Source organism: Carcharhinus amblyrhynchos, chromosome 15, assembly GCF_965287045.1.
Source record: "Carcharhinus amblyrhynchos chromosome 15, sCarAmb.v2.hapA, whole genome shotgun sequence".
NCBI classification, from domain to species: Eukaryota; Metazoa; Chordata; class Chondrichthyes; order Carcharhiniformes; family Carcharhinidae; genus Carcharhinus; species Carcharhinus amblyrhynchos.
In genome coordinates this window covers 77,290,810-77,304,915 of record NC_137338.1, presented here as the reverse complement: position 1 = coordinate 77,304,915, position 14,106 = coordinate 77,290,810, and the positions used below count along the sequence as shown (strand labels likewise).

General features: G+C 51.5%; 1 protein-coding gene across 2 annotated transcripts; it reads right to left on the bottom strand.

Moving 5' to 3' along the window:
- Positions 1–382: 382 nt before the first annotated feature.
- Positions 383–11,370, bottom strand: cdk20 (cyclin dependent kinase 20). Of its 2 annotated transcripts, XM_080204279.1 has the most exons (8): positions 11,246–11,370; positions 7,983–8,096; positions 6,987–7,175; positions 6,526–6,647; positions 5,206–5,268; positions 4,310–4,433; positions 2,520–2,675; positions 383–747 (listed from the first exon to the last, which is right to left on the bottom strand). In XM_080204279.1, the coding sequence occupies exons 1-8, from the start codon at positions 11,318–11,320 to the stop codon at positions 559–561; spliced, it is 1,032 nt and encodes a 343-aa protein (XP_080060405.1). In that variant the 5' UTR covers positions 11,321–11,370; the 3' UTR covers positions 383–558. The 2 variants fall into 2 exon arrangements, with proteins under 2 accessions (XP_080060405.1, XP_080060406.1); XM_080204280.1 differs by lacking the exon at positions 2,520–2,675.
- Between the last annotated feature and the right edge of the window lie 2,736 nt (positions 11,371–14,106).

The window sequence follows — 14,106 nt, the reverse complement described above, 5'->3', positions numbered from 1 at the left end:
CGCGCTCCCTCTCGTTCTTCCTCCCCGCCTCGCGCTCCTTCTCGTTCTTCCTCCCCGCCTCGCGCTCCCTCTCGTTCTTCCTCCCCGCCTCTCGCTCCTTCTCGTTCTTCCTCCCCGCCTTGTGCTCTCACGCTCACACTCAAACTCTCTCGTGCTCCCCACCTCATGCTCCCCGCTTCGTGCTCTCTCGCACTCCAGCCTCACGCTCCCCGCCTCGCGCTCTCTTGCGCTCCCCGCTTCGCGCTCTTCACCTCGCGTTCCCTGCCTCTCACTCTCTCTCTCTGCCTCACATCTCTTTGTTCCGCTCCCTACAATCCCACCTCTTTGACCAAGCTTTGGGTCTGGTGTTTTAATGTTTCTGGGATTCAAATTATACAGGATAATCACTCACTGGGCATTTTATTCTGTTAAAAGTGCTGTCTGTTTACAAGCTGGCGTGTGTCAGTTTCTCCCCTCTCTGCCCCCTCAACATGTACACGTTACACATCATTATCTCCACTGTCAGGTTTAGTCAGTTCCTCACAGCCAGTGTTCCTGGGGGTCCTTCTCCTCGCTCCATCACCAGACTCTGACGTGCTGGGTAATCAGGTTGGGCTCAATCACGGACTCCTCCAGGGGCCGGTCAATGTGGAACTCCTGCTGATGCTGCAGCCTCTGCTGGGACTTCCTGGCCCCTCGCCGGGGGATGGGCAGCTCCGAGTGGTGGGCCGGGAGGGGCTCCTTGAAGAAGTACGGGTGCAGAAGGGCCTGCGGAGAGAGAGACGGGTGGGTCGCTGCAGTTGTGTCAACCAGCGGGCCATCATCTGAACACAGAGACATGAGGAAACATCTCCTCTACATCTCTCTATTGAATGGCCTCCACTATTTTGAACAGGCTTCCATTCGGTCCTGGGAAACTGGAGCTGGAGACCGCTCGGCCCCACGAGCCCTGCTATAAAGCATATTTCAAACTTCCCAGGATTTCCCAATGTCACACCATCGCTGTCTCGAATATGCTCACTCACTCTCTGCTTCATGCTCCGTCCCTGAATCCCTTACTCGGTGAAAACCTATCCGGCCTCTGCCTTGAAAGTATTCAAGGGTGGCTCCCCGGGGTTGAGAATCCCAAAGGTTTATCGCAAACTTCACAACTGAGAGATTTTGCTCAGCTCCACCTGAAAGGCCGCCCCCTTATCCTGAGCCTGACTTTCCAGCTCCTGCACGGGCCGTCCTGTCAACACATTCTGGACTTCCCAGTCTGGGATGGCAGGGGAGGAGGGGGTTGCTTCTGGGCTTCAACACCCTCAGCCTTCTCTTTTCTCAAGAAAGAGCCCCAGGCCACTCAATCTTTCCCAATAATTAGAGTTTCATATTTCGGATCATTCTTCCAACTTCCCGAATCACTACAATTCTTTTTTATAATATGGAGAATGGAACTGTGCATGGTATTCCGAATGGGATAGGGAGGCCAGAACTGTGCATAGTATTCCACGTGGGATAAGGAGACCGGAACTGTGCACAGTATTCCAAGTGGGATAAGGAGATGGAACTGTGCACAGTTTTCCAAGGGGATACAGAGACCGGAAGTATGCACAGTATTCCAAGTGGGATACAGGGACTGGAACTGTGCACAGTATTCCAAGTGGGATACACAGACTGGAACTGCTCAGTATTCCAAGTGGAATAGGGAGGCAGGAACTGTGCACAGTATTCCAAATGGGATACGGAGAACGGAACTATGCACGGTATTCCAAGTGGGATAGGGAGACCGGAACTGTGCACAGTATTCGAAGTGGGATAAGGAGAACGGAACTGTGCGCAATATTCCAAGTGGGATACAGAGACCAATATGTGCTCCCTCCACACTGTCCCCATCAAACACTCCCAGGACAGGTACAGCACAGGGTTAGATACAGAGTAAAGCTCCCTCTACACTGTCCCCCATCAAACACTCCCAGGACAGGTACAGCACGGGCTTAGATACAGAGTAAAGCTGTAGGGAGACCAGAACTGTGCCCAGTATTCCAACTGAGATAGGGATATCGGCACTATGCACAATGTTCCAAGTGGGATATGGAGATCGGAATTGTGCACAGTATTCTGAGTGGGATATGCAGAGTGGAATTGTGCATAGTATTTCAAGTGGGATAGGGAGACAGGAACCGGGCACAAATTTCCTGGTAGGATCAAACCAAGGATGGAGACCAGTTTGACATTTTGCTTCTCTGCCTGGGCCCCACTGCCTGCCTCACCTTTTGTTCTCACATCTAGCCTGTGTCGACGTTGTGGTGACCTGTGTATCTCTACCCTTACCTGCTGCAATAGCCTGGGTGTCCCTGGATTAGTGCAGTGACATGTTCACTCTGTATCACCCTCTGCCCCGTGACGTCAGTGATCTCTGTGCCTCTAGGTCCTGCACAGTAACTTGGCTGACCCTGCCCTGCGCTCGACAAACACTAGTGGCGGGCGAGTGGTGAAAAGCAGCGGTGGTGTTGGACGGGGTGGGTGTGGGAGGTTTGGGAACCCGTGTTGAGCCTCACCTCGGCAGCGCTGATCCGCTGCTTTGATGGGTAGATGAGGAAGCGTTTTAGCAGATCCACAGCCTCCGGTGAGGCATCTGGGACAACCTGCTCCAATGGGATGGGGGGGTTCTCCTTGAAGGTGATCTTGTTGTAATCCGGGAGCTCGGTGATCTCCTGCAGGTGGGGCAGGGGTGAGGGGGGAGAAGAGGAGTGAATAGTGAGATGTTAGGGATCGCGTATACATCAACTGCACCTCAGCAAACTAGCCTTGCTCCCACCATCATTAATACGAAAAGAAATTCTTTCCTTTTCCCAAAACAAAACTTAAGAAAAGGAGTTTTTAAATGATTGATAACAAAATTATAGAGTCATAGAGGTTTACAGCATGGAAACAGCCCCTTCGGCCCAACTTATCCCCTTTTTTAGTGACTAAGCTGGTCCCAATTGCCCGTGTTTGACCCATTTAGACATATACCCATGTACGTGTCTAAATGCTTTTTAAAAGATAAAATTGTACCCACCTCTACTACTACCTCTGGCAGCTTGTTCCAGACACTCACCACCCTCTGTGTGAAAATATTGCCCCTCTGGACCATGTTGTATCTCTCCCCTCTCACCTTCAACCTATGCCCTATAGTTTTAGACTCCCCTACCTTTGGGAAAAGATATTGACTATCTCGCTGATCTGTGCCTCTCATTATTTTACAGATCTCTATAAGGTCACCCCTCTTGCCTGAACAGAGTGAAAACTGAAGGTAAAACAGTTGCCTGTGCAACACCCTCACGACATCACCATCATGTAATTAGTTCTTAAAGCAATCTGCAACCACATAAATTTATAATGCACAGGATCAGGAGGCGGCCATTCAGCCCCCCACGCAAGCCTGCTACACAGGAAGAGGAGAACATTCAGCCTCCCACTCAAGCCTGCGACACAGGATCAGGAGGAGGCCATTCAGCCCTCCACACAAGCCTGCTACACAGGAAAAGGAGGAGAACATTCAGCCTCCCACTCAAGCCTGCTACACAGGAACAGAAGGAGGCCATTCAGCCCCTCTCGAGCCTGTTACACAGAAATAGGAGGAGAACATTCAGTCCCTCCCCCAGACCTGTCACTTAGGAACAGCAGGAGGCTGTTCAGCCCTCCTCTCAAGCCAGCTACACGGGAACTGGAGGAGGCCATTCAGCCCTCCTCTTAAGCCAGCTACAAGGGAACAGAAGGAGGCCATTCAGTCCTCCCCCTCAAGCCTGCTACAAGGGAACGAGAGGAGGCCATTCAGTCTCCCCCTCAAGCCTGTTATGCAGGAACAGGCGGAGGCTATTCAGCACCCCCTCTCAAGCCTGTGACATAGGAATAGGAGGAGGCTATTTGGTCTTTGCCCCATATGTTTTAATCACATCACTTAACAAAAATCTGTGAATCTGAACGTTAAAATTAACTGACCCAGCATCGATTGCCATTTCTGGGACAGTCCCCCCACCCCACCCCCGACTCTTTGTGTGTCGGCGCATTTCTTCACTTCACTTCTGAAAGCTCAGCCTCTCATTTTTAAACTCTGTCCACAGACCCCCTTGTCCCAGACTCCCCCACAACCAGTGAGAAATAGTTCTCTCTCTCGGCCCTATCTGAATATCTCAAACTTCCATTATATCAATAGCCTCCAAACCTTCTAAATTCCTGGGAATATCCAAGTTTGTGTTTAATCTTCTCCTCAGCATTTAACCCCTTAGACTCTGGTAAATCTACACTGAGCTCCTCTCGCTGAGGTCAATATATTGCTTCCTGAGGAAGTTAGGGAATGACTTACCGGCCAAATCCTCTCGTTGGGTGTTCCGAGCACTCGGAGCACACAGCACAGCTGTTCAATGTCATTCTCACCAGGAAAGAGCGGGGAGTTGTTCAGGAGTTCCCCAAATATGCAGCCCACAGCCCTGGAGGGAGTAGAAACGTGGGAGGGGATCAGCAAATATCATGATCATTCCCACTCCAACTGTGCTGTAGCTATCCTGGGAGTGTTTGATGGGGACAGTGTAGAGGGAGCTTTACTCTGTATCTAACACCGTGTTGTACCTGTCCTGGGAGTGTTTGATGGGGACAGTGTAGAGGGAGCTTTACTCTGTATCTAACCCCGTGCTGTACCTGTCCTGGGAGTGTTTGATGGGGACAGTGTAGAGGGAGCTTTACTCTGTATCTAACCCCGTGCTGTACCTGTCCTGGGAGTGTTTGATGGGGACAGTGTAGAGGGAGCTTTACTCTGTATCTAACCCCGTGCTGTACCTGTCCTGGGAGTGTTTGAAGGGGACAGTATAGAGGGAGCTTTACTCTGTATCTAACACCGTGCTGTACCTGTCCTGGGAGTGTTTGATGGGGGGAACAGTGTAGAGGGAGCTTTACTCTGTATCTAACCCCGTGCTGGACCTGTCCTGGGAGTGTTTGATGGGGACAATGTAGAGGGAGCTTTATTCTGTATCTAACCCCATGCTGTACCTGTCCTGGGAATGTGTGATGGGGACAGTGTAGAGGGAGCTTTACTCTGTATCTAACCCCATGCTGTACCTGTCCTGGGAGTGTTTGATGGGGACAGTGTAGAGGGAGCTTTATTCTATGACTAACCCCATTTTCGACTTTTTCCCATCTAACTGAAACTGAAGGAAGTTTGCGCTTTTTCGGGAAGTCACAGGAACAGAGAAAGACATATCTCACCAAAGATCCACACCTTCATCGTATTTCCGAGCTCCGTAAAGCAGCTCCGGGGCTCGGTACCACCTGCAATGTAGGATAAAGAATATGGAATTTAATGTGCTCCATATCCTATGGATTTAACAGTGCAGTACTCCCCTGTAATCCAGGGTCAACATTTCGCCTCAACTAATCTGCTCATTTTCTGAAATACAAATCCAAATGCTGGAAAGTCTCAGCAGATCTGGCAGAATATGTGGAGAGGGAAACCTTTTGAATTCGTGTGAATCTTCTTCACAGCAGAACAGAAGTAGAGATGGGTTGGATTTTATGGTTGGAGGGATGTGGGGCAGCAAAACAGAGGGTCAGGGCTAGGTAGGAGAAGCAGAGAGACTGGCATAAGACACCAATGATACAAAATAAAGGGGTTTTAATGGTAGCATTAAGGACTAAAGAAGGTATGAATAGCGGCATGAAGGTAAGAGACCGGGATATGTTAATTGGAAATAATATCATTAGTGGTATTATCGCTAGACTATAAATCCAGAAACTCAGCTGATGCTCTGGGGACCCGGGTTCTAAACCCCCCACAGCAAAGGGGGAATTTGCATTCAATAAAATAATCTGGAATTAAGAATCTACTGCAGAGGTAGTAGTGGAGGTGGGTACAATTTTGTCTTTTAAAAGGCATTTAAGACAGTTACATGGGTAAGGGGGTATAGAAGGATATGGGCCAAACGCAGGCAATTGGGACTAGCTTAGGCTGGCATGAACAAGTTGGGCCGAAGGGCCTGTTTCCATGCTGTAAAACTTTATGACTCTACTGATGACCATGAAACCATTGTAAATTGTTGGAAAAACCCATCCGGTTCACTCGTGTCCTTTAGGGGAGGAAATCTGCCATCCTTACCTGGTCTAGCCTACATGTGACTCCAGAGTCACAGCAATGTGGTTGACTCTCAACTGCCCTCAGGCAACTAGGGATGGACAATAATACTGACCAGCCAGCGACGCCAATGTCCCACGATTGAATAAAAAAAGAATAAAGGTCAGTGAAAACAAAACTGAAAAGAAGTGAGAGATGGACCTGTGGGGGAGCGGAGAGGTTAGTTTGGGACAGACACAGAAAACAAAAAAAGGGGGTCAAAGTGCCCGGGAGAGTTCAGAGTCCAAAGTTGCTTGTTTTCTGTTTCTGGGAGCTTGCAATGCACAAATTGGCTGCTTTGCTCCCTCTGGTCTCTCAAAATTACTTCATTGGTTGGGAAGTGCTTTTGAGTTCATGAGAAGTGCCACCAAAATGCAATTTCTTTGTGCTCCCCAACCCCTCCCGTGCATCTGTCTCACCGTGTGGCCACCTGATGGCTGTAGAGTCTGTCACCTTCATTGGAGAAAACTCGCGCCAGGCCAAAATCTGCAATTTTCAGGTGACCTGTTGAACTGATGAGGAGGTTCGCCGGCTTCAGGTCCTGCAGGAGGTCAAGGGACAGATTAAAGAATCCATCATTCCAGCAGCAAGAAACGCCCTTACTATCAGGAAAGTGCAAGGAGTTGGAAAGGAATGGGTGGTAATGACACTCAGCGCTAATCCCCAGAAGTGCGGTGATTCCTCAGAACTGACCCTCCGACAGTGGGGAACAGACAGAGACAGAGGGCTGTAGTCACGGCGGGGGCAGGGAGAAGGAGGGGTGGTGGGGGAGGGGAGGCAAGGCAAGGGGGGGCGGGGTGGTTGGTGCGAGGCCTTGGGGGGTGGGGGGAGAACCGGAATGGGAAGAGGCACGCTGATGTGTCACAAGGCAGTATCTCACCCTGTGCATGATGGAGTTCTGGTGGCAGAAGGTCACCCCCTTCAGCAGCATCATCATGTAGCCTTTGACCTGCGACTCAGTGAGGGGCCAGTCAGAGTTGCGGATGACCTCCGACAGGTCAGAGAGCATGTACTCAAAGACCAGCACGAATCCCGTGCCGTGGGGGAAGACATCCTTTAGCTTCACTACCTGCAGCGGATGAGGCAAGTGGAACACGGTATCACATCACAGTAGTGTAAATCATGCAAAGCAAATCAACAGCAAGGCTCACAACAAGATATTAGATATCTTAAATGCCTTTTAGGGATAGCAGAGCGACATCAATACAAAGGAAGTGTGTCATGTCATCCAGTCTCAGTTTCACTCTGGTCTGGAGCAGAGCAGTGTACAGCTCTGCTGCTGCTGTGCTTCAGGTTTTCCACCCTTGTATATGTGCACTCATGTACCTAGTCTCAATAAAAGAACCCACAACGGATTTCTACCATTCCTGTCAGTTGGAACTTGATATTGTTGTAGAACCCCAAGAATGGCCAAACAGCCTGGCAATGAGATTCAGGCCAGGTACAGCAGGGTGGACAGCCCTAGCTCATGTTACACAGCATGAGACAACATCAATGCTTTGGGCCATTGGTACAGTGACATTGGTGTACTGTCCCCATCAAACACTCCCAGGACAGGTACAGCACGGGGTTAGATACAGAGTAAAGCTCCCTCTACACTGTCCCCATCAAACACTGTAAAAAGTCTGACAACACCAGGTTTTAGTCCAACCTATTTATTTGATAATATACTCACAAGCTTTCGGGGTTAGCCCCGAAAGCTTGTGAGTATATTATCAAATAAATAGGTTGGACTAAAACCTGGTGTTGTCAGACTTTTTACTGTGTTTACGCCAGTCCAACGCCGGCATACCCACATCATGCCCATCAAACACTCCCAGGACAGGTACAGCACGGGGTTAGATACAGAGTAAAGCTCCCTCTGTATTATACTCACATACTGATTATCCTCAATTTCCTGTAGAGCTTTGATCTCTCGCAGGGCCTGGTTTGGAATGCCGTCTTCCAACTTCCGCAGGGCCACTTTCTTCAGGGCCACTGTCTCACCCGTCTACAGGACAAAAAAACAGAATTGGACTGAATGACCTGAGGAAAATATCTCCACTCACCCACAAGGGAGCAGACATTGCTCAGAGAGGCTTGCTCCCGTGCCAAAGTTTGAGCCCGCTGTCCGGACAATTGAATATCATAAAGTAGGCCATTGGAGCGTCAGTGCTGAGGGAGCATCGCATTAGCAGAGAGTCAGTGCTTAGGGAGCATCGCATTAGCAGAGGGTCAGTGCTGAGGGAGCATCGTGCTGACAGACGGTCAGTACTGAGGGAATGCCATACTGTGGGAGAGTCAGCACTGAGGGAGCACCGTACTATGAGTCAGTGCTGAGGGAACGCCACACTGGGAGGAGCAGTGCAGAGGGAGTGCCGCACTGTGGGAGGGTCAGTGCTGAGGGTGCGTCTCACTGTGGGAGGGTCAGTGCCAAGGAAGCACCGCACTGTCAGAGGGTCAGCGCTGAGGGAGCGCCGCACTGTGAGCGGGTCAGTGCTGAGGGAGCACTGCACTGTGGGAGGGTCAGTGCTGAGGGAGCGCCACACTGTGGCAGGGTCAGTGCTGAGGGAGCGCCGCACTGTGGCAGGGTCAGTGCTGAGGGAGCGCCGCACTGTGGCAGGGTCGGTGCTGAGGGAGCGCCGCACTGTGGCAGGGTCGGTGCTGAGGGAGCGCCGCACTGCGGGAGGATCAGTGCTGAGGGACCACCGCACTGTCAGAGGAACCACCGCACTGTCAGAGGATCAGTGCTGAAGGAGGGGGTTAATTTTGAGAGGGTGATTTGTGGCCAACCTGGGAGTGGGTAGTTGTTGAGTTTTTAGGGGTATACTTTTTGGGGGTGACTGTAGGTATGAGGAGTTGGGTTGTTTGGGGTCAGGGTGTTGATGTGGTTCTGCAGATTAAAAAATAAAGTTTATTTATTGTCACAAGTAGGCTTACAGTAAAATTGCAATGAATTTATGTGAAAATCCCCTAGTCATCACACTCCGGCACCTGTTCAGGTACACTGAGGGAGAATTTAGTATGGCCAATGCACCTAACCAGCACATCTTTCAGACTGTGGGAGGAAACCCACGCAGACACGGAGAGAACCAGCAAACTCCAGAAACAGTGACCCGAGCTGGGAATCAAACCCTAGTGTTGTGAGGCAGCAGTGCTAACTGTTGAGGGTTTCAGGGTTGGTTTTTGGGTGGAGGATTATGATGTATGGGGAGGGGGGAGTTGGTATGTGGTGGATCAGGATAGGTGGAGGTCTGTGAATGTTGTGGAGGGTTCGGGTTGTTGTGGTTTAGGTCATGGCTTTGTGGGATATGAGAGATTTATTAAGATTTGGTATGGGGGGGGTTGGAGTTTTTTTCGGTTGGTGGGTTTTATGGAGTATTCTCAGGGATTGGGAGGGGGGGTCTACATTGGAGGGTGTGGGGATGGGTCTGGCTCAGGTTGCTGGGGAAGTTTGTGAAGGTCAGATTTGGGGGCAGTGTTGGGACTGGGATATATGGGGTTTTCTGTCAGGGTTTGGATTCTTTGGGGGTGAGGGTGGTTGACAGGGTTTGGGAGGGTGGGATTTTATAGATTATCCTGAGGGGGTTTCGTTTTTTTGGGGGTGGGTTGGAGTTGGACTGAGATTGTTGGGGGGCAGGGGGAGGGATTTGTGAAGGTTGGACTGGGGGGAGGCTGGGATATATGATGTGTCTGTGAACATTTGGGTGTTTTTCGGGTGGGTTGGAGTCAGACTGAGGTTGTTTGAGGGAAAGTGGGTTGTGAAGGTTAGATTTTGGGGGGGGCGGTGTAGGGGTTTACGTTGTTCCTGGGGGAGGTGGAGTATGGTTTTGGGGATGGCTAGAAAGGGAGTGGGGGGGTTTGACCCAGGCTCAGGTTATTGGGGTTTGTTTAGGGACTTATGGAGTATAGGTGGGGGGGTGTTTCGATAGTCAGGGTTGGGTGTGTGATGGGGGTGGACTGGGTTTGGGAGGTGGGGATATTGGCATATACTGAGGGGAAGGGCGGTTGTTGGGGGTCTGGGTTGGGTTTATGGGGGGGGGAAGTAAGGGTGTGATGAGGGTAGAGGCTGTACGGGACTGGCTGAGTTTGGGGGGGTGGGATATGTGGAGTATCCTGCTGGGCTGGGCTGGGATGGGAGAGGAATGTTGGGAGTCTGGATTAGGGTGAGGACGGGCTAGGTTTGAGGGACAGATGATGCGGGATATGTGGAGTATTCTTGGGGGAGGAAGGTGATGGTGGGGCGTTGGGAAGGTGGTGGTGGGGTTTTGGGGGTCTGGGTTGGGTGAGGGGTGTGGAGTATCCTGGGGGGGATGCTGGGTTGGGTTGGGGTGAGTGCTGGGTTGGGTTGGGGGGGGGTTGCTAGGATCTGGGTTGGGGATTTGGGTTGGGTGAGGGGGGGTGTTGGAGATCTGGGTTGGGTGAGGGGGAGGGTTTGGGGATCTGGGTTGGGTGAGGAGGGGGGGGTTGGGTGAGGAAGGGGGGTTGGGGATCTGGGTTGGGTGAGGAAGGGGGGTTGGGGATCTGGGTTGGGTGAGGAAGGGGGGTTGGGGATCTGGGTTGGGTGAGGGGGCGGTTGGAGATCTGGGTTGGGTGAGGGGGAGGGTTTGGGGATCTGGGTTGGGTGAGGGGGGGGTTGGAGATCTGGGTTGGGTGAGGGGGAGGGTTTGGGGATCTGGGTTGGGTGAGGAAAGGGGTTGGGGATCTGGGTTGGGTGAGGAAAGGGGTTGGGGATCTGGGTTGGGTGAGGGGGAGGGTTTGGGGATCTGGGTTGGGTGAGGGGGGGTTGGGGATCTGGGTTGGGTGAGGGGGGGGTTTGGGGATCTGGGTTGGGTGAGGGGGAGGGTTTGGGGATCTGGGTTGGGTGAGGGGGGGTTGGGGATCTGGGTTGGGTGAGGGGGAGGGTTTGGGGATCTGGGTTGGGTGAGGGGGGGTTGGGGATCTGGATTGGGTGAGGGGGGGGTTTGGGGATCTGGGTTGGGTGAGGGGGGGGGTTGGGGATCTGGGTGGTGTGGGGGGGGTTGGGGATCTGGGTTGGGTGAGGGGGGGGTTGGGGATCTGGGTGGTGTGGGGGGGGGTTGGGGTGGGGGTAGGGGTGTGAAGGAGGGTAGAGGTTGTAGAGGACTGGTTTGGGCGGCAATCCGCCTCCTTCGCGGTCACCTCGATGTGTTTAGCCTTGAAGACGATGCCGTGAGCGCCCTCGCCGACCCGGCCCAGGATGTTGTACTGCTCCATCAGGGCAGGGCCTGAGGCCTTGCGCGCTACGCCGCGGTCGGCATGGTGACGGCGCTGGGGGCGAGGCTGCGGTACGCAGGTGACATCACCCCGCTCGAGCCAGGTACGTCACAGCGTTTGCCCCCCGGAGGAAACACTACGCACGCGCGGCCTCGGCCCCGCCCCTAACTGGTCCGGTTCTCTTCCTTAAAGGGACACACACCCACCCCAGGGAAGAACCTTAAAGCTGAGTTCATCAACCACAATTGGGGTGCCAGGAATCAGCTCAGTTAGTCAGGACTGTGGTTCACAGCAACACCAAAAGTCCAGATTCAATTCAGCATTCAGGCTGAGGGAGGCGCTGGGAGACCCCCTCCTCACCCATGCCCACTACCCAGACCATGGCCAAACCACTGCTGGCAAAGAAATGACCACGCGGGATGAAGTTTCCACAGGCCGCATGGTGACCCAATGGCTAGCATTGCTGCCTCACAGCACCTGGGATCCAGATTCAATTCCCAGCTTGAGTGACTGTGTAGAGTCTGCTCATTCTCCCCGTGTCTGCGTGGGTTTCCTCCAGGTGCTCCGGTTTCCTTCCACAGCCTGAAAGATGTGCTGGTTAGGGTGCATTGGCTGTGCTAAATTCTCCCTCAGTGTACCCGAACCAGCGCCAGAGTGTGGCAACTGGGTGATTTTCACAGTAACTTTGTTGCAGTGTTAATGTAAGCCAACTTGTGACACCAATAAATAAATAAAAAGTCATCCAGCATCGAGCCAATGAGATGTCCTTTGGGCCAAGCACAAATGACAGCTGGAGTACTGTGTGCAGTTTTGGGCGCCGCACCTGTGCAAGGATATTTTGGCCCTGGAGGGAGTGCAGAGGAGGTTTACTAGGCTGATACCGGAGTTGAGGGGGTTGAGCTATGAGGAGAGGCTGAATAAACTAGGCTTGTACTCGCTAGAGTTTAGAAGAATGAGGGGAGATCTCATTGAGACGTATAAGATGATGAATGGGATGGATAGGATAGAGGTGGAGAGACTCTTCCCGCTCAAAAAAGACAGTAGGACTAGGGGGCACAGCCTCAAGATAAAGGGGAGGCGGTTTAGAACGGAGTTGAGGAGGAACTTCTTCACTCAAAGGGTGGTGAATCTCTGGAATTCTCTGCCCGTTGAAGTGGTGGAGGCTGCCTCGCTAAATATTTTTAAGAAGCGGGTTGATTGGTTTTTGATAAGAGAGGGGATTAAGGGTTATGGGGAGAGGGCGGGAAAGTGGAACTGAGCCACAACAGATCAGCCATGATCTTATTGAATGGCGGGGCAGGCTCGAAGGGCTAGATGGCCTACTCCTGCTCCTATTTCTTATGTTCTTATGTTCTTATGACAAAATCTTACATTTCCATCTTTAACCTGGGAGAAACTATCTCACCCAAAGCAGCTCATGGGGTGGGGTCAGGACAATAATCAAACAAAATCTGACTCCGAGTCGCAGAAGAACATATTCGGAACAATTGATCAACTGGTTGATTTGTGGGAGCCTCTTAAAGGAGAACAAGAGGTCGAGAAAGAGAGAGGGCAAGAGATGAAGAGATTCAGTGAGGGAATTCCAAAGCATAGCCACCACAATGCCCCTCCTGCCGCCCCCTCCCCCGCCCTGCAACTGAAGGCACAGCCGTCAATGGAGGATGCTCAAGAGGCCAGAATCGGAGGAAGGCAGAGATCTTAGAGGGTTGTAGGATTAAAGACGTAGGTTAAAGAGGTAAGGAAGGTTGTAGGGGCTGGAGGAAGTTACAGATAGGGAGGATTGTAGGGGCTTGAGGAGATTACAGAGATGGGGAAGGTTGTTGAAGCTGGAGGAGGGACAGAAGTAGGGAAGGTTGGAGGAGGTTACAGAAATAGGAAGTGGTGTAGGAGAGGTTACAGAGATAGGGAAGGTTGTAAGGTCTAGAGGATGTTGCAGAAATAAGGAGGGTTGTAGGGGCTTGAGGGAGTTACAGAGATAGGGAGGGTTATAGAGGCTGGAGGATGTTGCAGAGATAGGGGGCATTGTAGGAGGCTAGAGGAAGTTACAGAGATAGGGAGGGTTGTAGAGGCTGGAGGTGGTTACAGTGAAATGGAGGATTGTCGGGGTTGGAGGAGGTTACAGAGATAGGGAGGATTGTAGGAAGCTGGAGGGGGTTACAGAGATAGGAAGGGTTGTCAGGGCTGGAGGAGGTTTCAGAGATAGGGTTTTGATTTTGATTTAATTTATTATAGTCACATGTATTAGTATACAGTGAAAAGGATTGTTTCTTGTGCACTGTACAGACAAAGCATACTGTACATAGAGAAGAAGAGGGTGGAGAATGTAGTGTTACAGTCACAGCTAGGGTGCAGAGAAAGATCAACTTAATGTGAGATAGCCCCATTCAGAAGTCTGACAGCAGCCGGGCAGGAGCTGTTCTTGCATCAGTTAGTATGTGACATCAGACTTTTGTATCTTTTTCCTGATGGAAGAAAGTGGAATCCTTTATCTTGCTGGCTGCTTTTCTGAGGCAGCGTGAAGTGTAGACAGAGTCAACGGATGGGAGGTTGTTTTACGTGATAGATTGGGTTACATTCAAAATCCAAGATTGTGTTGGAGTGAGGCGACTTCTTGCAAGCTGCGCCCAGCATACCTTCTAATTCTATCTTTTACTCTCATACTATGCTTCTAAAACTTCATTCTAACTCATTTAAACACTCCCTCATTTCCTTCTCTATGAACCACATGTCCCGTCTGCACAGTGTGCAAGAAACAATATTCTCCACTGTATGTCAATACATGTGAC